General features: G+C 41.6%; 1 protein-coding gene across 2 annotated transcripts in view; it reads right to left on the bottom strand.

The window, feature by feature from the left end:
- Positions 1 to 27,421, bottom strand: part of CACNB4 (calcium voltage-gated channel auxiliary subunit beta 4) — a 198,185-nt gene extending 170,764 nt beyond the window's left edge. The window contains exons 1-2 of one of the 2 annotated variants that reach the window (XR_009631570.2): positions 27,219 to 27,421; positions 26,714 to 26,797 (exon numbers count right to left, since the gene is read on the bottom strand). Coding sequence is in view for 1 of the 2 variants with exons in the window: in XM_060776651.2 (XP_060632634.1) it covers positions 26,714 to 26,797; positions 27,219 to 27,275 (141 nt within the window). In the remaining variant the exon portion in view is untranslated. The remainder of the gene's footprint in view (positions 1 to 26,713; positions 26,798 to 27,218) is intronic. The other variant, XM_060776651.2, reaches the window with a different exon arrangement.
- Between the last annotated feature and the right edge of the window lie 518 nt (positions 27,422 to 27,939).

Genomic DNA, 27,939 nt, shown 5'->3' with positions numbered 1-27,939 from the left:
GCTGTGATGGAACACTGTATATTGCAGTACTCCCAAAAAACTGAGACTTCCTTGTGGTATGCTGGTGTAGCCTGCTCCAGCGCTTAGAATCCCAAATTAGAATCCCAAAACAGCTGATGAGGAACGTAAACAAATAGAGTCACTGACACATGGGTGGCTAAATGGAAGCACAAGAGGAAAGTAGTTTCCATGAGAGCTCTCTCCAACCATTCCTTTGTTCTCTTATTTCTGAAAGGAAACAGCTTGAATTTACACAGTGAGCACTAGCATTGCAGGCAGGGGACCCCAAAGGGAAATGGGGTTCAAGAGGGCAAACCTAAAGGCACCAGTAGGGCAAGGAGAGATGACAGAAAAAACTGTTTTTGTACACTTTGTTATATCCACATCAGCGTATTAACATTCATAAGCACTGGTGAAATGCTTATGAGCTTATGAGTTGCAGTGCATCTCAGAAAGTCAATAAGAAAAGAATTAAAAGAAAAATTTTGGCAGATATCTTATACCTTTTGCTGTTCCTTTGAATCCATATTAACCAAACCTTTCGGGATACCGTGAGTCCATTTTCCCGGGACAAATGGCTCTGTGTGAGTACTCTCCTTGAAGTTCTGGGATTTTATTCCCACTTCCTTACTCCGGATTAAGCGGCTGTCTGGAAGAGCCTTCCAACTCAGCAAACAAATCCTTTCATTACGTACTTGTTCTGTCTCAAGTTGTCCATGGACAGGCTCACAACCTGTGAAAATTCAGAGTTTGGAACAGGCCTCTCCTCAGTAATATATGCATCTTTCTCCCCAAAACGCCACTTCTGAGATTTGAGGGAACATGTGATACTAAGAGTGCTAGCAAGAAATGTCAACACTCAATGGCCTTTTTCTTTTCCCGTTGCTTCAAAGCATCTTTGGATCTGGAGCTATGAATCTTCCCACATATAAAAATGTGTGCCTGCCTCTCTGGATCTACTTTTACATCTAATAGAAAAGATGCAGAAAGGCTGCGTCTCACCAGTATTGCAACCCATGTTCCTGCTGGCACAGGATCACCGTTAAGGCACTTCGGTGTGTCTTCAAATCATTTCCAACTTATGGAAACCCTAAAGAAGACTGGAAGTAGGACTCGCTCAAGGTCACCCAGTGGGTTTCCAAGGCTGAGCATGGAATTAAACCCTGGTCTCCAGAATTGCAGGCCAACACTCAAACCACTACTCCATGCTGGCAATTCAAAACATCCCTCCCACTTCCCCAGCTCACTACCATTAAAAATTATTTACCAATCTCATCCTACCTAAAGTGGGAAACAAAACGAAACCCGAAAAATATACTGATGTCCAGCAATTTAGCAGCTAATTTCAAACAGTATCCATTACATGGAATAGAAAGTATCACAGGGGTTGTAAACTCATAAGAAGATGATTGCAGGTGGGAGAAGCTTTAGAAAGACAGGGAGCTATTTTCCATCTCCATCCTGCAAAACACAGCCACAAGAAGAGGCTGTTTGTATAATCTGTTTGGATGCAATTTCAGTTTGGATGGGCTATAACCAGGTCCAACTGGCACCTTCTTGGCCTCTAGTTTATATTTAAACTCTTAAGAGCTTTACATTCAATCGGCTGTACATTTTCACCCTTGTTCCTGCTCTCATCATATGATAAGAGAAACATTTAACTGCTCTTCCATTGTTGGTCTTGCTTGGCAATATTTTTATTCATTTCAGCTGGTAGAGACATTCTTTTGACCCTTTCCGCAAAAAGCTTTTCATGTCATCCTCCTCATTCTTTTTTCAGCCCAAATTATGTAACAATGTGCAAAGAGCAAAGATGTAATAGCCTTGTCTCTGGTGCATGTGTTTGCGTGTCTCCGTAAAGCAATCTCTGTAGCACCTCACGGGTTAGTGCAGTTAGGTTAAACAGCATTTCCTGCAATGAAGCTGGTGTTGGATAATGTATAGCTTTACTGAACAATGATTCTGTAGCATTAATGTTGCAAAGCTAATTTGATTTGGCAATTAACTGTATTTTTAGTCACAGATATTCCACTAATGAATAACAGCAAATCTATGAAACACATCCAGTCTTGCAGCAATTTGTGCCTGGTGTCTAAAAATGAGATACAATTACGGCATTCACGAAGATATACTCAGGCTTTCAGGTGACCTACATAACTCCACTTGTGCTAGAATGCTGATAATTGACTTTTGTCCCTTGTGAAGAATGATGACTCTAATTGAACTGCACCTGGCAGATAAAATGCATAGATGGCCCATACAAATCCTCCCATGAGTCTTTTGGAATTAGAAATTCTAGAATTAGATCTGGGTTCTTATACATGTAAATCATACATCATAGTACAAAACTATCGTAATCTCATTTCAGATACATGCAATGGCAAACATGAGGCCTTTAAATGTTCACTTATTGTAAAATTAAAAGACAATGCCATTAAAACAATCAACATTACAATATAAAACATAAATAAAACCATTAAAACATATAATCATTGGTATCACCCTGTTAAAAACGTTATCCAGTAACATCGCCTGGCCATTCCAAGTTCATCATTCATAGTTCCGTGTTATCTATTTCTCTGCATTCTCAAAGGCTTCCTCAAAAAGCCAGGTCTTTACTCTTTTTTTTTGAAAGTCAGGAGGGAAGGGGCTAATCTAATATCCTTGGGGAGGGAGTTCCATAGCTGGGGGGCCACCACTGAGAAGGCCCTGTCCTTTGTCTCTGCCAATTGCACTTGCGAGGCAGGCGGGATTGAGAGCAGGGCCTCCCCAGATGATCTTAAGCTCCTCTTAATTTACAGCAAGACAATTTAAAATCTACACTTATCCAAAATTTTGGATTTCTTTTTTTCCTATTATAACTCTCACTATCTATGCTGACTGGGGGGATCCTGGGAATTGTAGTCTAAAATAAACTTTACTAGGCTTTACACTTACTTCTTCAGCCTGAACCTCCAACACACTCAGTGTAATACATTCTGATTTACTATATAAATTGAGGATCAAAAATAATTTGTTGTTTTAAACATCAAACTCATGTACTTACGGCAGGATGGTTCTATACCCACTTATCTAGGATTAAAATTGAACAACAAAATAAAAGCAAGCTACAAACACAGATCACCAATTAAAATATATAACCAACATTACACACAACATCCAAAAGGACTCCACCAACTTCCATATAGAGCAGTGGTGCTCAACCTCTACAACTCCCAGAAATCCCAGCCAGTTTACCAGCTATTAGGATTTCTGGGAGTTGAAGGCCAAAACATCTGGGGACCCACAGGTTGAGAACCACTGAAACAGAACAATAGTTGGGGCAGAGCACACTAGCCTTCATCTTTAAAGGGCCTGACATTGGACTGAGTCTTTATTTCTTGAGGGCCTCCAGCAGTGGTAAGCAACGAAAAAAGCCTCCCTTAATAATACAGGAACTTTTTTCATTCTTCATTTCAGGAAAGGCCTAACTATTTTCTTGCTTTTCAGATCTACCAAGGAGCGGAATAAAGCCATCAACCCAGAGATTAAATTAGCAGCACATATCCATGTGATGAATCTTTTCCAATCTTAACCCATCTTTTCCTGTTTTACTACATTAATCCAAAAATCATTAATCTGTTAAAGTGTAGGATTAACTGCAAGGTTAATCAGGAAATCTATGGAGTGCAACTATGTTGTTAAATTAATAATTTAGCAAATCAATTAATGAATTGTTCCAGGTTCTGATTCCATTTCACTTTATTTATGCTTCCCAATGCCCCAGAGCTGCACATTACTAATACTTATAAATTACCAATGCATGGGATTTAGCTTTCCGTCCCTTGAAGAAGCAACTTTCATTTCTGTATCTATCAGCCCTTGTTTCTAGTAAGCTGGAGGAACTGAGCTCTCAAGCAAGTCTGCTTTCTTAGACAGCTCCCACATGTGTACAGAAGTTCAAACAGAAATGCATTAATTTCACAGTTGACTCTAGGCAGAAATAATTCTGCATTGCTAAAGTCATGCAGGTTGTATGACAAAAGCTTTGGGAGTATATACTTTGATATATAAGAGCTCTATTTATTTTCTAAATCTATGTTGGAACTCTTGCAGCAACCAAGTGTACTTCAGGAAAATACCGGGTTACACAATGGGAAACTTTAGTCAATTTGCATAACTAAACCATTCCTTCCCCAGTGTCACTTCAAAATCATAAATGCTATATGTACATTTATTCAAAAAGAAAAGTACTGCCATTATCTGGGTAACCTATCCATTTGTAATGATCTATAATGGTGGTAAGGGGGCAGATGCAGAAACAAGAAAGAAATTCCAACTCAAGGTGCTGGTTAGCTTCCTTTCCATGGACAATGTGTTTGCAAAGTAAAATATTTATGGAATGACAACCAACCAATTGTGTGAACATACAACAGGGATTGGCATCTTAAAAATCATTCGAGCCATAATTCTTCAGGGTTGGTCTATCAAGGGACACTTGCTAACTGTGGGTGGGTTTGGAGTCTAGTTTGGTATCAGAACCAGTGACAAATTGATCCAGGACGAATGAGGCAATTCTTCTTCTTCTTCTCTCTTTCTCTTTCTTTGTGTCTTCTTTTCCATCTACCATGGAAGGGACAGATCATTCTTCCTACGGTCTAACAACAACAACTACTACTACTACTACTACTACTATTTTATTTTTGTACCCCGCTTCCATCTCCCTGAAGAGATTTGGGGCGGCTTACATGGGGACAAGCCTGAGATTCAACAAGGTTAAAATATAACCTAAATTCATAAAAAAAAAACCATTCCAAACAATATAAAAACAACCACAGAGTACAATATGCAGCAACATCTAGCAACCTTCAATGGTCTGAATAATGCACAGTACAGAGTTCAGGTGCATGACTGGTGCAAATCACTTGCCAAAGGATAGGTTTGATGGATAAAGTGCTAGACCAGTGGTTCTCAACCTGGGGTCCCCAGATGTTTTTGGCCTACGACTCCCAGAAATCCCAGCCAGTTTACCAGCTGTTAGGATTTCTGGGAGTTGAAGGCCAAAAACATCTGGGGACCCCAGGTTGAGAACCACTGTGCTAGACGAAAATAACAGGATTAAGACCTAGGAAGTAGTATAAAGAAAGCATTATATCTCTAAATGGGCAGTGGTAATATGTAAGATCTAATTATGGCTCAAATTGGTGGCCAGGACTATTTGGGGAACTATCTAGTCAAAGGCACAGTGGAACATCCACGTCTTTAGTTCTTTCCAGAAGGTGGACAGAGTGGGTGCCAGTCTAATCTGGGAAGACAATTCCAGAACCAGGGGCTACTACTGAGAAGGCCCTCTCCCTCATCCCCACCAACCATGCTTGTGATGGGGATGGGAGAGATAGGAGGACCTCTCCCGAAGATCTTAGAGTTTATGTAGGTTTATGTAGGGAAAGATATGGTCATGAAGATAAGCCAATCCCGAACCGTGTACGGCTTTATAGGTAATAACCTGCACCTTGAATTGGGACTGGAAACTTACTGGTAGCCAATGGAGCTGATAAAGTTAAACATGGGGGTTGACTGCTCCCTGTAATTTGCTCTAAACAAACAATTTTGACAACATTTGGGCAATATGGTTGAATCCAGCATAAATCCAGGCCCAAAAGCTACAGGAATCTGCAGAGCTGTGGGTTGCCTGTCCTTTACACAAAGGCCTAAATTCAATTGTTAGTGCAAAAAGAGTAGAGTAATTAAATCAATGGAACTCACAAAACATTACCTTGCTGAGTTTCCATTGATTTTTCTGGCCTATTCTATTTGGAATTAGCGATTGGATTTAGGCCACAGAAACCATCTCTAAGTTTAGGTTTCAACCAGTTGTTAGAGACATCGCTCTTAATAGTCCGGCATAAACAATAGCAACAAAAGGGTGAATAACAATGAGGACTATAATTCTCTGATGAGGAGCAGTGTAGCTACAGGACCTCCTCACGTCAACTGCCGTATTCTTTCTGATCCCATGCCAGATACTGACACTACAATTACATTCAACTGCAGTGCAGAGCATATGAGTCAACTGTGCATCACAGCATGTCCAACGCAAAAAAAAAAAAAGCCAAAAAAACAACTTGGGATTTGTGCTAATGCAGAACTGGCTCTAAAGATATTATCCAAGGAAATTGGAAATGTGTACCAAATCACTGCAGGAACACACAGGACTCCAGAACACTTGCAACGCTAACATATACCACCAGCTACTATTGTTGTTGAAATGTCTATTAGGTGATTTTAGATCTTGGATGTCTCATGCCCCTACCACTTTAGATATTCATGTGTATTTCTTTAGTTATGAAGCATGCAAACAATATTTCTCAGCACGCACACACAACTTTTTACAACTACTTGTACATCATTGATATTTGGTACAAGATGACCCTCTAAGGGCAAATATTTATGCAAATATTTCAAATTTGCATAAATCACAGCTCCTCATTTTACCAAGATGAATAAGCTGTACTTTGGAAATAATCATCAGAAGACATGACTCAACAATGCTTGCTGAGGTAGAATGCATTAGGAGAAGAGGAAGACCTCATTATATGTCAATAAACTCAATCAAAAAAGCCATGGCCTAAATTGGCAAGACCGGAGAAGAGGTGTTGATAAGTTGACTTGAAAGTCTCTCCTTCATAGAGTTGCCAGACGTTTAAGTCAAATTCACAACAACAAAATAAATCACAGTTTCTGTTTGACAAAGACAGTGTATTTTTAAGTAAGAACAATAAAACAAGCATGACTGGATGATCATTTGCTGACTATAATATATTGTATGTTTTCAATGGTGATGTGGTAGGTAGCAATAGACATGGTGGGCTCCAGCATACTGATGCCAGTCCAGATATGGATGCTAGATATGCTTGCTAATATCCCACTCGCAAACATTACTTGCCATCTTTAGACAACAATTTTGGGAAGGTGTCTGGGTTACAAGGCTTTGAGGACCATTCCCAGCTGTAGCACTGGATGTATTGAAAGTTGAATGGACAAGTGTGGAATCAAACCCTTGGTAATGGGTTTGACAACCTCTGAGGATGCTTGCCATAGATGCAGGCAAAACGTCAGGAGAGAATGCTTCTAGAACATGGCCATACAACCCAAAAAAAACTACTACAACACAGTGATTCCGGCCATGAAAGACTTCGACAATACCTTGGGATATTGCCTTTATGTGTTCCATATGTTTCAGGGTTTTTTTTCATGCCAGAAGCAACTTGAGAAACTGCAGGTCGCTTCTGGTATGAGAGAATTGGCCATCTGCAAGGATGTTGCTCAGAAATGCCTGGATGTATTACCACCCTGTGGGAGGCTTCTCTCATGTCCCCACTTGAGAAGGTGGAGCTGACAGATAGGAGCTCACCCTGCTCCTTAGATTCGAACCACCGACCTTACAGTCAGCAGTCCTGTCGGCACAAGGATTTAACCCAGTGGTTCCCAAACTTATTTGGCCTACCCCCTGGAAATCAATTTTTCTAAATCTTCTCTTCTTTCTTTTATGCTTTCACCGCCCCCTTACAGTTATTCATTGCCCCCAAATGCACCTGTGACCATTACCGCGCCCCCCACCCCGAATCACTACAGCGCCCACCAGGGGGCAGTAATGCCCACTTTGGGAATAACTGGTTTAACCCATTGCGCCACCAGGGCACCAGTTGATCTTCCCTTATTCACTTTGGAAAAAGTGAGGACATTTTCCCCAAAACCTTCATTTGTTGTTGTTGTTGTTGTTGTTGTTGTTGTTGTTGTTGTTGTTTTCCAGAACTCCACCTTACACCAGATTTTTCCCTCATTACAATTCTGACTAGTATGCATGCAGAGCTGAAAATGTATTTATTTAGCAACTTTAAAACACTGAGCATTGATTGTGCCAAATCTGATACTAGTACTGGAGCATCGACTGTGTCAGCACAGTTCTGAGATTAGTTTTGGTTACTGAATCTGCTTGCCTCGGCTATTGGCAAGCCATTGTCTTGAGTCACAAAAATAGCATTATCTTAAGAGGAAATGTAAATGCAGGCAACGGAGCTGAGGTTAAAGATACATGCAGAAAAGAGAGCAATTGTGCTCTGCCACATAGCCATGTATGTTGTGTGCTGAGTGCGCCGTTACAGCATCTGCCAAGATGTAGAAATGTATAATAGCTCTAGGTATATCAACATGGCCTTTTATGTCGCTTACTAATGTTCGTCGTCTATGTGTCATTCCTGAACAGGTTTTGTAACCATACATGGGGCAACTTAGGGTGTAAAAATAATTATTTGTATGCTTCCATCATTAAAAAAAATCAGGTGTACTAGCAAACATGCATTTTCCAAGGACATGTCCGCCAGTGATATGCAGTGAAAAAGTGACACTTAACCCTTTCTATACCTGAAGAATTTCCCTGTCAACAAGTTATAACATTTACCTTAGGGCCTCCATAGGTTGAAAAGAACAACAACAATTTCCAATGTATTTCAGGGAATATGGGCTATGTTTCATAGCAAAGAGATGGAAAAACCACCTGCAAATAATCCGATGAAACTAAGAATATTACTATAAATTGATGGGCTACTTAAAAGCACGCACACACACCTCATAGTTTTGCCTTCTTGAAATCTAGTAAGAGGAAAACGTTTTTTAAAAAGAAGACAAGGGTTTTCAATATGGAAGATAAAGTTAAACATTTACTGTTCCTGTTACTGCCCCAGTGGAACTCAATGAAGACCTGTGTAGCTTCAGGCAAAGCGGCTGCATTATATGACCAATATTTCTTTGAGACGACATGCAGTTTCGGCTCAAGACAAGCAGTTAGTTCAAGTGGCAGACTTTTCCCCCCAAAGTGTCATAATACAACTTTGCTGAGGCACAAGATGTGCCATGACAAAATACCGTGTAAGCTGAGCCAGGAAGTAACAAGATATAAGTAATTAATTAATTGTAATTAGTTGCCTCTTCCCAATAAGCTAGATATAATAATACTACACTTTCCATGACAGGAAAAGAGATTTAAAGATGGGCTTAAAGCTAACGTTAAAAACTGTGGCATAGACATCATGAACTGGGCCTTGAGCACTCTAACTGAAGGTCATCTGTGACCAGCAGTCCTGCGAAATTTGAAGAGGCACAAATGGAAGACGAAAGGGAGAAATGTACCAAAAGAATGGTGCATCAAACCAACCCTGACGACCTTCCACCTGGAAACCAATGCCCTCACTGTGAAAGAACCAGATATAGTGAGGAAATCTGCCCTTGCTCTTTGCTACTCTGCTGCTGAGTATGCATGCTCAGTGTGGAACGCATCTCACCACGCTAAAACAGTGGATGTGGCTCTTAATGAGACATGTTGCATTATCATGGGGTGTCTGCGCCCTACACCACTGGAGAAATTACACTGTTTAGCCGGTATTGCACCACCTGACATCCACCAGGAAGTAGCAGCCAATAGTGAAAGGACCAAGGCAGTGACATCTCCAGCCCATCCCTTGTTTGGGTATCAGCCAGCACGTCAATGACTTAAATCAATAAATAGTTTTCTAAGATCTACAGAGACACTCACTGGAACACCCCAGCAAGCGAGAGTCCAAAAGTGGCAGACTAAAACCCAGAACCTCAATCAATGGCTGATACCAAATGAGAGACTCTCTCCTTGACACACGTAAAACTGGGCAACTTGGAAGGCGCTGAATAGACTGTGCTTTGGCACCACAAGATGCAGAGCCAACCTTAAAGAATGGGGCTATAAAGTGGAATACACGACATGCGAGTGTGAAGAAGAGCAAAGCACAGACCACCTACTACAATGCAACCTGAGCCCTGCCACATGCACAATGGAGGGCCTTCTTATAGCAACACCAGAGGCACTCCAAGTGGCCAGCTACTAGTCAAAAGACATTTAATAGAATACCAAGTTTGCAAACTTTGTGTGTGTGTATGTGTTTTCTTTTAATACAATACAACTTTGGTTCACTCCTGACATGATAAATACTGTGGAAGAACATGTGTGTCAAGAATAGAGCTCCACAGTTACCTACATATCCACCGCCAAGACAGTACACTTGGAAGATCATCATACTCGGAAAACAAGGGATTGCCTAAGTAAATAAGTAATACAGGTTGCACATCCCTTACCTGGACTAAAATTGTTCAAGTGAGTGGCTCAGAAAGGTCGCACCTTTGCTTTTTTTTCTGGTTCAGTATACATACATTCCTTTTCATGCACAGAATTATTTTAAATATTATATAAAATTACCTTTAGGTTATGTGTATAAGGCATACTTGAAACATACATGAATTTCATGTTTAGACTTGGGCCCTCTCTCTAAAATATTTTATTATGTATGTACATTCAAACAAAGCATTCCAAAATCAAAAGAAATCCAAAATTTGAAATACATTTTGAGTAAGGGAGAATCAATGTGTATCACTTCTTATGTGCAATAATAATAATAATAATAATAATAATAATAATAACAACAACAACAACAACAACAACAATATATGGATCGTATTTTGTCTTGTGGACTATTCTAGAGGTTTAAGAGAGAAGGTGGGTGGGAGCAGAGTAACAAAAAACCAGCTGTTTTAGCAACTTCTCTTTTTTGAAAAGTAAAGTGTTTCTTAACAAGAAAGTAAGGGAGAAACTAAAATTCTAATGGTAACTTCATGGCCTTTGAAGGTGTAACTAATTAGTTTTGAAAAACTAATGTGCCATGCTCTGACAAGCAATCTCAGTACCATGATGTTTTTCCTAGTGTAGACTCCTTTATTCTAAGTACACTAGAGTCTCGCTTATCCAACATAAACCGACCGGCAGAATGTTGGATAAGCAAAAATGTTGAATAATGAGGGATTAAGGAAAAGCCTATTAAACGTCACATTACGATTTTACAAATTAAGCACCAAAACAGCATGTTTTACACAAATCAACAGGAAAAGCAGTTCAATACACAGCAATGTTATGTAGTAATTACTGTATTTACAAATTTAGCACCAAAACATCGCAATGTATTGAAACAGCTGTGGATCCGGGCAGAAGGCTGACTGCATTGGATAATACAGAATGTTGGATGAGCGAAGGCTGGATAAGCGAGACTCTACTATATTTAGAACATTTGTATCCCGTCCTATTCTCAACCTCCAAAGAGGGACTCAAGTCATGAGAGGAACAATAATAATTCTTAGCCAATCAAAGATTTCTTAAATCAGCTAATGAAACATGTTTAACGGATCTTAGAGGAATTGGATTGGCAGCACGCAGGCAGAGCTCATTTGAAATGGATTAGGCCTTATTTACAATCTTACAAATGCTGAGTGGACAGAGATTTTAAAAATTATGAAAGATTTTGCCTTCAAAACATTATGCCTTTTCAGCCATAGGTTATTTTCCCAAGGTTTAAACATTACTTGAATCCAGTTTATTTTCTCCATTATTGTACAGTTGAGCATCCCTTATCCAGAATTCTGAAAAATCAGAAATGGCTGAGATAGTGACACCGTTGCTTTTTGATGGATCAATATATACAAAAATTGTTTCATGCACATTTCTGTAAATATTGTATTACATTACCTTCAGGCTATGTGTATAAGATGCATATGAAACACAAATGAATTTCATTTTTAGGCTTGTGCTCTATCTTCAAGATATCTCATTATTTGCAAATATGTATTTCATTTTTTAAATAAAAAACACTTCTGGTTCCAGGCATTCCAGATAAGAGATACTCAACCTGCATTTCCCAGATGCTCTTTTAGTTAGGCAATTCTTTAATCATTCTATTGTTAAAATAAAACACACAAAAAGGCTGGGGATAAAATACAGACTGCAAACATCAGCAGGATTTTTGACTCCCAATTGTTTGCCAATGGTTGTTGTCGTTGTTTATTCATTCAGTCATTTCCGACTCTTCATGACCTCATGGACCAGCCCACGCCAGAGCTCCCTACCGGCCGTCGCCACCCCCAGCTCCTTCAAGGTCAAGCCAGTCACTTCAAGGATAACATCTATCCATCTTGCCCTCGGTCAGCCCCTCTTCTTTTTTCCTTCCATTTTCCCCAGCATCATTGTCTTCTCCAAGCTTTCTTGTCTTCTCATTATGTGGCCAAAGTACTTCATCTTTGCCTCTACAATCCTTCCCTCCAGTGAGTAGTCGGGCTTTATCTCCTGGAGTATGGACTGGTTGGATCTTCTCGCGGTCCAAGGCACTCTCAAAATTTTCCTACAGCACAGCACAGTTCAAAGGCGTCTATCTTCCTTCACTCAGCCTTCCTTATGGTCCAGCTCTCGCATCCATAGATGCAACTGCGGAGAATACCATTGCTTTAACTATGCAGATCTTCATTACCAGTGTGATGTCTCTACTCTTAACTATTTTATCGATATTGGTCGTTGCTCTCCTCCTAAGAAGTAAATGTCTCATTTACCAAAAGCAGCCACAAAATTCCTTCCTTACCATACACACCCTTCCCAGCAATCATATTACTGAAATTTACTGAAAACATGAGAACAGCTAGGAGTGTGACTTTTGCATCAGATTTGACTCATATCAATGTATCAAAAAAGATCCAGGTCAAGTTGTGATCTACCCACTTTATAAGTAACAACAGCATTTCCATGCTTCCTATTCTAGAGAATAGAAATGCTATGTTTCCTTATAAAGTCATTAGTAAGAGAGACAGACCATGCCCCATGCAACTGAACCTTAAAACATATATTTTAAATTCTATTCATACAGCCTTCACCCATGTGCTGTTGATTCAGTCAGCCCTTCTGCAACTTGACTGACTGCTGAAATATGCTGCACCACACTGTTTCCTTTTCCCTGGTGCCTTTTAAAAACCATCCTTAAATTGTATTGTCGAAGGCTTTCATGGCCGGAATCACTGGGTAGCTGTAGGGTTTTTTTGGGCTATATGGCCATATTCTAAATTGTGTTTAAACATGTATTATATGTATTTAATAGTGTTTTAATATTATAATCAGTTTTGGCTTCCATTGTTTCAAATTCTAGCTATGTGGTGAACCACACTGGATGAAATATAAGGAGAAAAGTTGGATATAAAATTAAAAAAAATGTAATAGAATAAACCAAAAGGAATAAAAAGCAAAACTCGCCCAGTAAGCATATGTTTTAATTGAAGCAGGAAATGTACGCTATGAGATCAGGGAGAAAGCTGATTAGAAGTCACCTGTAGCGATTTATTTTTATCCTACTTTATTTTATCCCAATACAAGGGTTTCAAAGTGGCTAACAATAAATATGACATAATAAAAATCAAAACAATGTAAATAAATAAACATGAAATATTTATCTTATTTTTATTTTACTATTTACTGGAATGGAAAATAGAAAAGGCACCAAAATTACATTGCAAAAGCAATATAATAAGCAAGAGCAATGTTACTTTTTAAGGACTTTTTATCAACTTTTATGCTCTCTTTAGTCAATCCTATTTTTCCCACTGTTTCTATCTCTAAACAAAAACCCTAATGGAAGGTAATAAAAAGAACAACAGTTAATACAATGAGTTAAGTTTTTGACACTGCCGTGAATAATATTCGCCAATTATTTTTTTCAAACACTGTAATGATGAACAGAAATGACTAACTTTCCAAGGCTGGCCACAACTTTGTTTTGCACGCTCTCTCCTTTTCGCTCTTTCACAAACACAAACATATATGTTAGTAGAGAAACAGATGATTTTATATTACGCATGGTAACAAAAAGCCCCTAAGCTGGTGGGATGAAGATGATAAATGTATGAGCAATCTTCTATGCTTCCAAAACAAGAGATTGCCAGCAAGAAATTCCATGGGCACCAGACTGTCTCCCTCAACTTCTCATGCCTTATCAAGCTCTGCAGAGATTTCATGGAGAGGAGCTCACCAGGGAAGGAACACCTGAGAGGATGAGCAAACCATCTCATCAGGTGTAAAAAATTCAGATTATGTGAAAGACATACACTGCAAAACTAACTATCAAATACAAAGGATTCTGGAACTGCAAAAGGATCATCTCATCTATCCAACTGGCAAGTGTCCTGAGATCCGGACGAGAGGAAAGCGACAGATGGCTTGCTGGCGACACAACACCCACAGCTCAAAATCTGAAGCTCTTTAGCACTAGGTTGAAATGGAAGCTGAACTCCTCTTCTGCAAAGTCCTGTCTAAAATATCTTTTACAGGGTTCAAGTGTTCTGCCAAGGTCAATTCACAACCACATTTCCTAGGAGGAGCTTGAGGAGCATCAGTGCATGGGGAACTAAACACTAGTGTTTGAAAAGCAATTAGGAGTTACAGCTCTGTGAATGCAGAGAAAATACATACATTTAATCTCACAGGAACTGACATATATCAGAGTATGAATGGTATGGGAACTCAAAAAGCCCAACAGGTATGTTCAATTAGAGATAATTTTTTTCATGGAATGTCTACCTGATATTTAATTCATTATCAACAATAACTATAGGGATTGCTACTGCTGAAAATGTCAAACTGCATTCAAAAGACAGACCTATATAAAATTCATTATAACTTTCCATCCTAGACATTACAAAGCCATGACTGATCCAGTCCTTCAGGAAGGGACAACTAAATTTATCAACTACAAGTAACTCTGGTTGGAAAAGATTGTTGTTACTTGTTTCTCCAATAGGTAGATTTAGATACATTGGCAAATTTCAAAACCTCACTTAGCTCCATTCACCATTGCCTATGGAAAGCAACTGTGGGAGTTATAATTCAAAGTTTCCCCGTTGTTGTTGATGATTATGATGTTGTAATTGTGTGCTCTCAAGTTATTTTCAACTTTTGGTGACCCTAAGGAAACATATCATGGAGATTTCTGGTATGAAGGTGTGCAACTCACCCAAGATCACCGATTATTATTATTATTATTATTATTATTATTATTATTATTTTGAGTTGATTTTTACCCCGCTTTTCTCCCGCACCAAGGCGAGACTCAAAGCAGCTAACAATACAAAGTAAAAATTAAAACAGATTAAAACCCGATAAATTCCTTATCGCAACCTTATTATCCAAAACTGTCAGTAGTTTTACAATGATAACATACATATTTAAAACCATTAATTAACCCCATTGGGAGCCAAGTTCCCGTACGATTTGATCTAGAGAGAGCCATGGTCCATCTACAATTTTAATTTCCCCCGAAGGCCTGTTCAAATATAAAAGTTTTCACTCCTTTCCTAAATGATAAAAGATTTCTCTAGGGAGGGCGTTCCAAAGCTAGGGCCTTCCCAGAAAAGGTCCCTTTTAAGCCACATTTGGGATGAGTACAGAGGTAGGTGTCAGTGTAGAGGTAGGTGTCAGATCAGAGTTGCCTTCTGGTTACCAGTACGTTTCTATGGCTGAGTGTAGAATAGAATCTGGTCCCCACAGTTGGAGAACAACAGTCAAACTACTACATTATGCTAGGCTCACCTTAGGGTCACCATAAGCTTGAAATGACATGTACCTCATACCTGCCTTATAAGTTTACAGTCAATCTATCAATAGCAAGCACAGCAACATCTTGGTTTACATAATTAGAAATCATCACAAAACATGGGAGAGGGAAGTCTTCTCTTCTTTGCCATTCATATTTCATTGTTTTCTGGTCTTCTCTTGAACAGGTCAGCCTACTCGCACAAAACAGAGCCAAATAAGTGCATGCTCCAGCAACTGTGGCTTGGCTTCATTAAGACATTCGACATGCCATGGAACTGTCCTGTACAAATTAGTCACGGCTTGCCAACTCGTATTTCTATTGCAACGCAGGTGCTGGACCAAATGTCCATCTATGGGCCCAACAAATATTCAGCCCAGCTTGTATCCTTCTGAAATACTCCCAAAAAGCTTTCCCCCAGGATCTGCCACTACAATTTGTTCCAGTGACAATTTTTTCTTGAAAGCAAAAATATTCCACTCAACCTCCAGTCCCAACAATAATGAACATCAAATCTGCTCTGCAGCAGGTGTGAGCACAAAGCCTCCTAGGCTGCCATAAGGAACCAAGTATGTTTTTACACGCTTGAAAACACACTTATCCCCGATTTTTTTTCTTCCCCAGCCTTTCTAATTGCAATGGGAGCCTTGGCTCATATTTAAAAGCAGTTTATGAGCTTCTGTTTGCTGTCTGATCCAATAAGATCTTGGCAGGTCCTGGAACCTGATCAAGTTCATACATCCATGATAGTTCATCTGAATCAAATTCCTTCATTTTATAAGAATAGGGAACCACTATTTTTAGACACAAAACTGAAAACTGAATACTGCTCAGCTTCCACTCCCAAATAAACTAGAAAATCAAAAACCACTTATGACCTTGGCCCTTCCACTCAATTCATCTTTTTCAGCCTCCAACAAATCCCTTGATCCTGTGAGAAAACCAGGAATTGGTCTCAGCCAAAATTGTTCATTGAGCAAGTTCATTGAGCAAGACCTTAAATGGCTCTTATCCGATGGCTTAAATTGTAGCAGGAAAGAGGAACTTTTCAATTAGTGCTGAACTACAGTACTGCAATACCCATCAGCCACAGAAAGCACTGCTTTTACTCAGTGGTTAGTGGGCATTGTAGTGCATTGCGCTGTGCCAAACCAGAGGAAAGACAAACAATATACGTTGTTAATTCGGTGATCTTTTCATCTTTCAAAGCTATCTGTGTAGATTCACAGTGCTGCATTTCATTACACCAGAGAGCATTTCATACAAATGGCAATTAAACATTGCTGGTTGAAATGAAACCTTTCTGTTTTTTGATGCAAACTATGCAAAGACAGGTCATCCCTTGAAACAACTGCTTTCCAAGTGTAAGTAAATGTAAAGTAAAGGCAAAGGTTTCCCCCTGACATTAAGTCTAGTCATGTCCAACTCTGGGGGTTGGTGCTCATCTCAATTTCTAAGCCGAAGAGCTGGCATTGTCCATACACACCTCCATGGTCATGTGACCAGCATGACTGCATGGAGCACCGTTACCTACCCACAGAAGTGGTACATATTGATCTACTCACATTTGCATCTTTTCGAACTGCTAGGTTGGCAGGAGCTAGGGCTAACAGCAGGAGCTCACCCTGCTCCCAAGATTCGAACTGCCGGCCTTTCGGTTAGTAAGTTCAGCAGTTCGGCGGATTAACCCACTATGCCTCCACATAAATGTAGTTACCTAAAGTGTAACTTACTGCCATTCATTGATTGTGCTATCATTTTGGCTAATTTTGCTGAAAATAAATTTAAGTCTTAAAAATGTCTAAAATTAAGTAAAATGTTCAAAATGCTACAAAAATATATTTTTACCTCCCAGGAAAATTATATTGTTACACTTAGGGAGGGGGGGGGATGCAATGATATTGTATCATTGTGTTATTTCCAAAAGGCATATTGTTATGTCTGCAATACACAAAACCTCAATAACGCATTCCAGGTAACACCATTATTTGTAGTGTTCTCACTTCTAAACTCAGATTGTCTGCAAACCAGCAGAATTGCTTCTATGTGGGCTGAAATCTGATCCACTTTATGAATTTTTGATGCGATCATTCCCATACCTTTGTCTCTTTCACCCAACAATGTTCTCTCATATAGACACACACAAATACAGAGCACTGTTAAATAACAAGAATAATTCTGCCTGACAATTGATCATTCTGTTTTGTGGAAGAAAACTGCCTACAAAACACCTCGATGTCAAGAGTAAATTGAACGGACATCGTACTTCATCACATGAGAGAATGAATCCACTTTAAATCCAGTTTCTGCCTCCTGAAAAATTCTGGGGTTTGTAGTTTAGAGAGGAGCCTTTCAACAGCCTCTCTAAACTACAAACCCCAGATTTCTGCAGGGGGCAGAAACCGGATTTAAAATGGATTCATCCTCTAGTGTAATGAGGTGTTAATGTTTGTAATCTGTTGGTCACAAGTAGTTCCTCAATGCAACCAATATTCTGAGTTTGATGCAGGAAAATCAGCTGCTCACAACTATGAATCTAAAGTTGTATTCAAATGCAATCCCATTTTGTGTCAAAACACTCAAAATAAATGCCAATAAAGCATACAAAACCTAAAATCCAGTAAAGGGGGCACTTAAATAGAAGTATATGCCTTTTTTAAAAAGAAAGGCAAAATAACTCATAAATGTTCCTTTTTAAAAACTGTTTTGAACAATAAATTATATTTCATTGCAGAGCAGTCGTGGAAATTACAATAACTGAAGCCAAGGAGAACACAATAAATATAAACTAGAAAAAAGGCTAGAAAAATAAAAAATGTGTAAAACATATATTTTTGCTCGTTCACAGACAGCCACTTCTGAATACAGGAGGCCCTCTACATATGCAGATCTGACTTCACGGATTTGATTATAATGTTCCCTGTCATGCTGAAGAACCTAGAGAATCTCTAAGACAGTGGTTCTCAACCTGTGGGTCCCCAGGTGTTTTGGCCTACAACTCCCAAAAATCCCAGCCTGTTTACCAGCTGTTAGGATTTCTGGGTGTTGAAGGCCAAAACATCTGGGGACCCACAGGTTGAGGACCACTGCTCTAAGAATCTCTAGGTTCTCCAAGGCGTCCAATGGAACTTGACCATAGACTCATGCTGGAGGGGCTAGAAATTCTTAGAGAAATATAGTCTGAGATTTTTTTATAAACCTACAATTTTTTAGTTTATGGTTTTTCATTTTCACAGGGCTTCTGTGTCCCCAGCCCCAGTGAATCAGACTGAATTGACCCGGTACCCCTTTTTCTGCAAAAAAAGATACCTGACCAGCAGCAATAAAAGTTGGAACAGAGTCCAGGCCTTTGCCAAGACAGACTTGACTGCATGTGAGGAAGACTGGCTCTTTTTTGTGTGGTAGATACCCATTGCTCCCTGTTGTACTATGTGCCAAGTGTGTTGGAGCCATGCAGGTCAGAAAAGGGAATGTTGCAAGTCCAACTGTTCCCAACCTTTGGTCCTCCAAGCGTTTTGAACTTCAGCTCCCACAATTCCTAACAGTTTGTAAGATGGCTGGGATTTCTGGGAGTTGGAAGCCCAAAACACTCGGAGGACCAAAGATTGGGAACCACTGATAAACCATCACAAAACCGTCTTCTCTGGTTGAGCTGTGTGAGGCCTTCTGGCGGAATGTAGGATTAGGTGGTTGTGCCTGGATCTCCGACAGACATATATCTCTTAGGCAAAGTGTGAAAATGTTACTTTTTATTATAGTTGTCAAGGTCTTCCAGTCTGCATGGCCAAGGGGACCAGTTGTCCAAAAAAGTAACTTTCCCAAGCTAGTCTCTTAATGTTTCTAGGAAAAGAGAAGACCCAAAGTTCATAGGAGTCTCCCAGTGGTGGGCTATTTTAGGCAAAGTGCCCTTTCTCTATAGTTCTTCTCATCGTCATTTCCTCTTGTGGGGTCCAAGTGTGCATGGCATGAGGTGACAGAGAGGTACCTCTTTATGTAGGATTTATATTTAACTGATGCCAGTGTGCTAAGTGTCTGGGTACTGAGTTATGCCAGACCCTATGATTCATTCTGGCAATATAGGTGAAGTAGTGGTCAATGTGAGGACAGATTATCATTGTCATCAGCAAATCATAGAAACCTTGAGTTGGAAGAGATCTGATGGGCCATCCAGTCCAACCCCCTGCCAAGAAGAAGGAAAATCACATTCAAAGAATTCTGGTATTGTCATCATCATCCTCATCCCTGCCCATTGCAATTTAATGGCATATCCATTTCTTGGGACCCAGGCCCATGTAAATCTCTAACAACTCAGCCAAAGGGAGAATGGCTGAGATCTGATTGAACATAGGATAAGTTATGTGCTGCTTCTGTCTCATTTTCACAATGCATTTTGGCTGCTGGTAAAGATATCCTGGTGGAACAGCAATTTTGTCACAGGTGTGTTACACACTTTTCTGGAATGTCACATGGGCAGTTCTCAAATTTTGTCAAAACCTAAGGCCCCTGTAAATAGATAATAAATACTAATAAAACTTTATTGATATTCCGCCCTATCTCCCCAAGGGACTCAGGGAGGATTCCAACACACACAAAAAAAAACATAGAGGCAAACATCCAATGCCTCACCACAAGTGAAAACATGAATACATTAACAAACTACCCATCCCCAAAGCAACAAACATCAAACAACCAATTATTAAATAAAATCTAAAATAACACAAATAATTACACTCTAAAATTGTATCTAACCATAAAAACATAAAATTATTTCCATCATAAAACATGAACCTCGGTTTGATGAGCTCCTAGAGGTTCGCTTAAAATTCATAGCAGTCTATAATTAAGTAATAGGTGTCCACAAGTCATAAATTTGGGATTGAGATTAGAAGATTACTTAAAGGAAATGGATCAAGGCATTTTACGATTCACTAATCAACTACATTGGGATGGGGGGTTATAAATCATTTTTAGATCAGATTCCCAACAAGTTAATTATAATTCAACTATCATACTACTGATAAGCCTCACTAAATGAGTATGTGGGGGGGGGGGGGGGGATATCTAACAAATTGATGTAGATTACAATCCTATACAGTTGCCTGGCAATAACTTCAATTAAAAATATCTTTATTGATAAACTTAACTTTGCCCGAGTAAAATGGATGTTAAGTCTAAAGAAACATCTGAAATAGACACATGAAAATGTGCACACTCTGTGTGTGAACCCCTAACATTTCTTTACATTCTTAGGAGCAGTCCATAATATGGTATGAAAGAGCCGTACAGTCAGCCTTCCACATACACTGGGGTTACGGGCACTTCCATGAAGGTGAAAAACCACAAATAAAGAAATTGCTAATTTTTTAACCCAAGAGAACATCTCTCTAGAAATTTCTGGGTCTTCCAGCATGACTCTGTGGTTGATTTCTGCTGAACGTTGACCACAAAATCACACTTGAGGACCTAGAGATTCCTAGAGAAGTGTTCTCTTCAGAAATCTGTAGGCCCTCCAGCATGGCTGGAGGAAGCTTACCATAAGAGCCACACTGTAGCAGCTAAACATCTATGCCCACACCACTGGAGAAATTATACTGTTCAGCTGGTATTGCAACACCTGACATCCATCAAGAAGTAGCAGCCAATAATGAAAGGACCAAGGTAGTGCCATCTCCGGCCCATCCTCTGTTTGGATATCTGCCAGCATGCCAATGACTTAAATCAAGAAACAGCTTCCTAAGATCAAGAGAGATACTCACAGGAACACCTCAGCAAGCAAGAATCCAAAACTGGCAAGTTAAAACCTGGAATCTTAATCAGTGGCTGGGATCGGATGAGAAACTGACTCCTGGGCACACTGGGTAACCTAGAAGGCACTGAAAAGGCTGTGCTCTGGCACCACGAGATGTACAGCTAACCATAAGAAATTGGGCTATAAAGTGGAGTTGACAAGATGTGAGTGCGGAGAAGAGCAAACCACAGACCTTACTACAATGCAACCTAAGGCCTTTTTGTCCCGTGTCAGGAGCGACTTGATAAGTCATTTCTGGTGTGAGAGAATTGGACGTTGCCCAGGGGATGCTCGGATGTTTTTTTTAATGTGTTACCATCCTTGTGGGAGGCTTTTCTCATGTCTCTGCATGGGGAGCTGGAGCTGACAAAGGAGCTCATCTGCGCTTTCCCCAGATTCCAACCTCTGACCTGTCAGTCTTTAGTCCTGCTGGCACAAGGGTTTAACCCACTGCACCACTGAGAGCTCTGCCACAAGCACAATAGAGGACCTTCTCACAGCGACACCAGAGGCACTCCAAGTGGCCAGCTTCTGATCAAAGGACATTTAGCATAATGCCAAGTTTTTTAAACTTTGTGTTTTTAAATGCATTTTAACTGTACCCTCAATTTGCTTCTTACACAATGAATAAAAACCAAACATTGTGAGAGAAAACATCTGTAAATAATCAAATCCACAAAAGTCAAAGCCAAAAATGTGGAGGAATGACTGTACACAAGGGGTGCTGCGTAGTTTCCAGGTTGTATGGCTGTGTTTTAACAGCATTTTCTCCTGACATTTTGCCTGCATCTGTGGCTGGCGTCTTTAGAGGATCCTCTGAAGATGCCAGCCACAAATACAGACAAAACGTCGGGAGAAAATACTGTTAGAACACAGCCATACAGCCTGGAAACCACACAACACCCCAGTGATTCCAGCCATCAAAGCCTTCGACAATAGACTATACATATGTTTCCAAATGGTGTTTTTTTTTTTTTATCAAAAAAGCAACTCCTTCAAGCACTGGGAAAGATTAGGGATGTCCATTGGCATAGCTTCTGGTCCCCAGCTATACCAAACACTCCGTCAGAAAGATCCCCCCATTTCCAAAGAGTTTTGCCGCACAAGATTGGGGAGCAGCTGTTTGAAAGACGCAGGTCTAACGCATTACTCAGAGCCTTTCTAATCCAGGCATGGAAACGGAGAGTTCCAAGGCAAGCACCCACTCATTTTCGCAACGCAGGAAGGTCCTCCAAGACATTTGTGGAACACAAGGCAGAACCAAAGAACTTTCCTGCGTATGTGAGTCTAAATATAATGAGCAGAGCATCACAGAAGCAAGCTGACGGGATATGACCTAGTTCAGCTCAGGACATCTAACCCATTCTATTACTCTCTGCAAGAGAAGAACACAATGAGACAGCCACGAAAAAGCAGCTGAGAAAACTGCTGGCTGGCAGCAAGTGGAATCTTTTACATAGATTGCAATGTGTTACGAGACAAAATCTCAATATTTCCAGTTTAAGAGAAAGGATGCGGCAACATTTCAGATATAAGGTCTGATTACCAGTTAGTACCTGGCTGTGTTGTCCATTTCAATTTTTATCCTTTCTGTAATACCCAACTCCATTTATCTAAGCCTAGGGGCATCTCGGGCACTTAGAGACAAATATGTATCTTCCTCCATTTCCCTAAGCCTAGAAAAACTTCCATTTTAGTCTCAAGTTTCCAGGCTGAGATTTATGAGGTCAAGGAGGCATCTTGTGCAGGTGCCTTGAACAGTCCTTATAGTCAACTCCCATTCCTGGATTAAACTCCATCAATCACCCTTGTCGACTTCACTGCTATTTTGTTGCTATCTATCTCAATGCCAACATTTAACCAACGTTTTGAAATACAAGCCGGTCATGAATAATGCATTTTTTCAAAGAGCTCTCTTTATCCACACTTGAACTTCTGGGTTGCTACCTCGTGTGTCTTGGATTGCCTCCAGTTGGATGGAGTTACTGATGAAGTGGAAGACGTTTTCTGTATTTACTCAGGATCACTCTTTCTTCCAACTTTACCACAAAGGGTTTTTAAGGATGCATCTACACTAGGCATGGGCAAACTTGGGCCCTCCCTCCAGGTGTTTTGGACTTCAACTCTCACCATTCCTAACAGCTTTAGGCCCTTTCCTTTTTCCGCCTCAGCTGCTTAAGCAGAAAAGGAAAAAGGAAAAGAAAAGGAAGGGGCCTGAGGCTGTTAGGAATGGGGGGGGGGGGGGCGTTGAAGCCCAAAACATCTGGAGGGAAGGCCCAAGTTTGCCCATGTCTTGTCTGCACTGTAGAATCAATGCTGTTTGACACCACTATAACTGCCATGGCTCAATGCCATGTAATCCTGGGATCTGAAGTTTCATGAGAGACCAGCACTATTTGACAAAGGAGGCTGAATACCTTGTAAAACTACAACTCCCATCGCATTGAACCATGGTAGTGAAAGTGGTGTCAAACTGTTTAAATCTGTTATAGAACTCCAATGTTATAGAATAACATATAATTCCAATATGTTGATGATAACGTAGTCTGTGCTCATTCAGAAGAAGACCTACAAGCAACTCTTAACACCTTTGCAGAAGCATGCAAGAAGCTTGGCCTCTCATTGAACATCGAGAAAACTAAAATGCTCTTCCAGCAGTTATCAGCCAATCCCTCTGCAATGCCAGAAATACAGCTTGATGGTGTAACATTAGAAAATGGTGACCATTTCTGCTACCTTGGCAGCCACCTCTCCACAAAAGTCAACATTGACATTGAAATACAACACCACATGAGCCATGCAAGCGCAACATTTTTCTACATGAAGCAGAGAGTGTTTGAGGATGGGGACATGCATAGGGAGATCAAAGTGCGAGTTTATAAAGCTATTGTCCTCTCAACCCTGCTATATGCCTGCAAAAAGTGGACTGTCTACAGACATCACATGCAACTCCTGGAATGATTCCATCAGCGTTGCCTCCAAAAAATCCTGCAAATCTCTTGGGAAGACAGGTGGACAAATGTCAGTGTGCTGGAAGAAGCAAAAACCACCAGCGTTGGAAGTCCACTGAACGGGTCACGTCTGAATGCCCGACCACTGTCTCCCAAAAGAGTTACTATATTCCAAACTCAAGAACAGGAAACATAATGTTGGTGGACAGGAAAAGAGATTTAAAGATGGACTTAAAATCAACATTAAAAACTGTGGCATAGACACCAAGAACTGGGAAACCTTGGCCCTTGAGCGCTCTAACTGGAGGTCAGATGTGACCAGCAGTGCTGTCAAATTTGAAGAGGCACAAATGGAGGGTGAAAGGGAGAAAAGTGCCAAGAGGAAGGCGTGTCAACCCTGACCAGGACTGTCTTCCACCTGGAAACCGATGCCCTCACTGTGGGAGAACATGCAGATCAAGAAAAGAGCTCCACAGTCACCGCCAAGACACTACACTTGGAGGGGCATCATTCTTGTGCCATGAAAGATTGCCTATGTAATGTAGTGAAGGTGTTGTCAAACTGCTTTAATACTACATGAACATTTGGAGAGAACACTGAACAATTTAGGACTAATACACAAACCTTTTGAGGGGAAGCATTCTTTTTATTTATTTACAGAGTTGCCCACTCACCCCTGCCTTGCCACACGTCAAATGTGTCACACCAGGGTCATGAGCAAGGGCCTATTTGTCTAATATTCATAATCTATTTCCAATAATACCTATTCCCTATTATCTACGGCCCTATTTGACCTGTATGTGAATTGCAGGGGTCATTTCAGATATGAGCTCCGAACTGCAAGGAGGAATTTACACCCAATGAATACACAAATTTTCTGCTAGAAGAGTAGCAGAATAATGGAGATTCTGCCTGAAGCCCCCAGAAGCTACTGTCGGAAAATGCCTTGGGTCTGACCCACTTCTCCAGGATGGGTGTGCCAATTCTGAACCACGCAGCTGCAGTCCTTCGCCCACCTGATCTTTGGATGTAGGAGAACATGAGCACCTTTTCCCTTTGCCATGTAACACAGGCACGTTTTACATGTCTTTCACGGCTCCTGTTAAAAGCACAACCCAGAAGGGGCCAGTCCAAATGGGCAATCTTATGGCATCAGCAGCTTACCCCAAAAGAATTAAACATTGAGCACTGTATCTTCGACCCCAAGGTGGGTATTCCAGTCACTTAATGAGACTTACTTACTTTACTTAGGCGATCTCTTGTTGGCTGAGTAGGATTGCCTTCCAAGATTGGTGTACTGGTGGTGGGTACGTAGGTGACTGTGGAGCCCTATTCTTGACCTGCATGTTCTCCCACAGTGAGGGCATTGGTTTCCAGGTGGAAAGCGGTCCCAGTCGGAGTTGGCTTGACGTGCCTTCCTCTTGGCACATTTCTCTCTTCCACTCTCCATTCGTGCCTCTTCAAATTCTACAGCACTGCTGGTCACAACTGACCTCCAGCTAGAGCATTCAAGGGCCATGCCACATTATCACAGAATATCTACACCCCACACCACTGGAGAACTTACACTGTTCAGCTGGTACTGCAACTCCTGCACAACAGGAGTGGTCGCTCCTGACACGACAAAAAAAAAAAAAAGCAGCCAGCATTGAAAGGACCAAGGCATTGACATGTCTGCCCCATCCTCTCTTCGGATACCAGCTAGCATGCCAATGCCTTAAATCAAGCTTCCTAAGATCTGCAGAGAGACTCACAGGAACACCTCAGCAAACAGGAGTCCAAAAAGTGGCAGGCTAAAACCCAGAACCTCAATCAGTGGCTGAGACCAGATGGGAAACTCCCTCCTGGGCACACAGAAGATTGGGCAACCTGGAAGGTGCTGAACAGACTGGCACCCAGAGATAAAGAACCAACCTTAAGAAATGGGGCAACAAAGTGGAGTCCGTGACATGCGAGTGTGGAGAAGAACAAACCACAGAGCACCTACTACAATGCAGCATGAGCCCTGCCACATGCACAATGGAGGACCTTCTCACAGTGACACCAGACACACTCCAAGTGGCCAGCTTCTGGTCAAAGGACATGAAGCATAATGCCAAACTTTTGTGTTTTTAAATGCATTTCCACTGTGCCCTCAATTTGCTTTTGACATGATAAATAAATACATTCCAGTGTCCCCACTTTCAAGAGTGAACTCCGAATGCTTCGCTCTGGGTGGTCCTTTTCAAGGGGGTCTTCTGGAACCCAAATGTGGCCGGACCAGGTGAGTAGCACACCTTCTGCTTTGGAGCAGAGGATGGCTATTCGGACCAGGTGAGTAGCACACCTTCTGCTTTGGAGCAGAGGATGGCTATTCGGACCAGGTGAGTAGCACACCTTCTGCTTTGGAGCAGAGGATGGCTCTTCGGCTATTGCAACTGAAGTGCACGGAGTGGGTCTTGGGCACCTCCAAGCCGCCCTCCTCCTGGGTGGGCCACCGCCTTGCCTTGCCTTGCCCAGCTGCCACCCCTTCTTACCTGCCGGAGGATGAAGCTGGTGGAGGTGGTGCTGCCATCGGATCGCTTCAAGCGGCTGCGGCGGGTGGCTGTGCCTCGGCTGCCCTGGAAGAGAGCAGGAGAAAGGGGCCACGGGGGGGGGGGGGAGGAAAAGGTGAATGGGGGCATATAGGGGGAGGGAAGGAATTGGGGGGAGGAGAAGGGGGCGTGGAGGGGGGTGGGGAAAGGAGGGGGAGAAGAGGGGAGAAGTGGGAGAGAAGGGGAGGGAGGGGTGTTTAAGGGGGTGGGGTGGGAGGGAGATCAAATGGGCAAAAGGGGGTGAGAGGGGAGATTGGGGAGGGGGAGTGGAAACAAGGGGCGCCTGTGAATGAGGGGGCAAGCTGAGAAGCCCAAACCCAAGCCTCCCCAGAGGAAGAAGCCCCCTCCCCTCTTTTCCCAGAGAAGCAGTGCTGGAGGCATACCCCCCTTTCCCCCCTTCCCTGATCCCCCCACCACCACCACTTAGGGAGGGGGCTGAAGCCTTTACCTGGAAGATGGGGTCTGCCATTCCGTTCTTGCCGTAGGCGGAGGGGTGTTTGGACATGCCTGGGCGCGGCTAGGGAGGGAGGGAAAGAGGGAGGCGGGCGGGCGGGCGGGTGGGCAGGTAGATGGGGAAGGGGCTCTCCTCCTCCTCCTCCGCTCCTCCTCGCAGCCGCCTCTCGGCTCGGCTCTGGCTCTGGCTCTGCTCTGGAGCCGCTGCCGCTGCGCGTGGGGACGGAGTCGGCCAAGGGCGCCGCTGCCGCTGCCGCCGCCGCCGCCGCCGGAGCCTTAAAGGGGACGCGTCCCTTTCCTTCCCCTCCCTCCACCTCTCCCGCCCCTCTGCTCTCTTCTCACCTCGCCAGGCGCTCCAGAAGAAGAGTCAGAAGAATTCCAAAGCAGCCCTTTGCGCTCTCTCCCGTAGGAAATCGAAGAGCCCCCTCTCTGTGTCACTCCTTACCTTTTTATAATATCAATCTATCTATCTAATTAGTGTGTGTGTGTGTGTGTGTGTGTGTGTGTTGTGTGTGTGTGTATGTATGTATGTATGTATATATATATACACACACACACCTTTTTCTACCTTATATATACACCTTTTTCTAATATTATATCTATATAAATAAAATGTAAAGTTCGTTTGTGGAATTAACATAACTCAAAACCACTGGGCGAATTGACACCAAATTTGGACACAAATTTAGACACATCTCAGGCTAACAAGTGACCAT

The sequence above is a fragment of the Anolis sagrei genome, chromosome 1 (assembly GCF_037176765.1).
Source record: "Anolis sagrei isolate rAnoSag1 chromosome 1, rAnoSag1.mat, whole genome shotgun sequence".
Taxonomy (NCBI): Eukaryota; Metazoa; Chordata; class Lepidosauria; order Squamata; family Dactyloidae; genus Anolis; species Anolis sagrei.
Note: the sequence above shows the minus strand (reverse complement) of the source record. Positions and strands in the feature narration are given on the sequence as shown.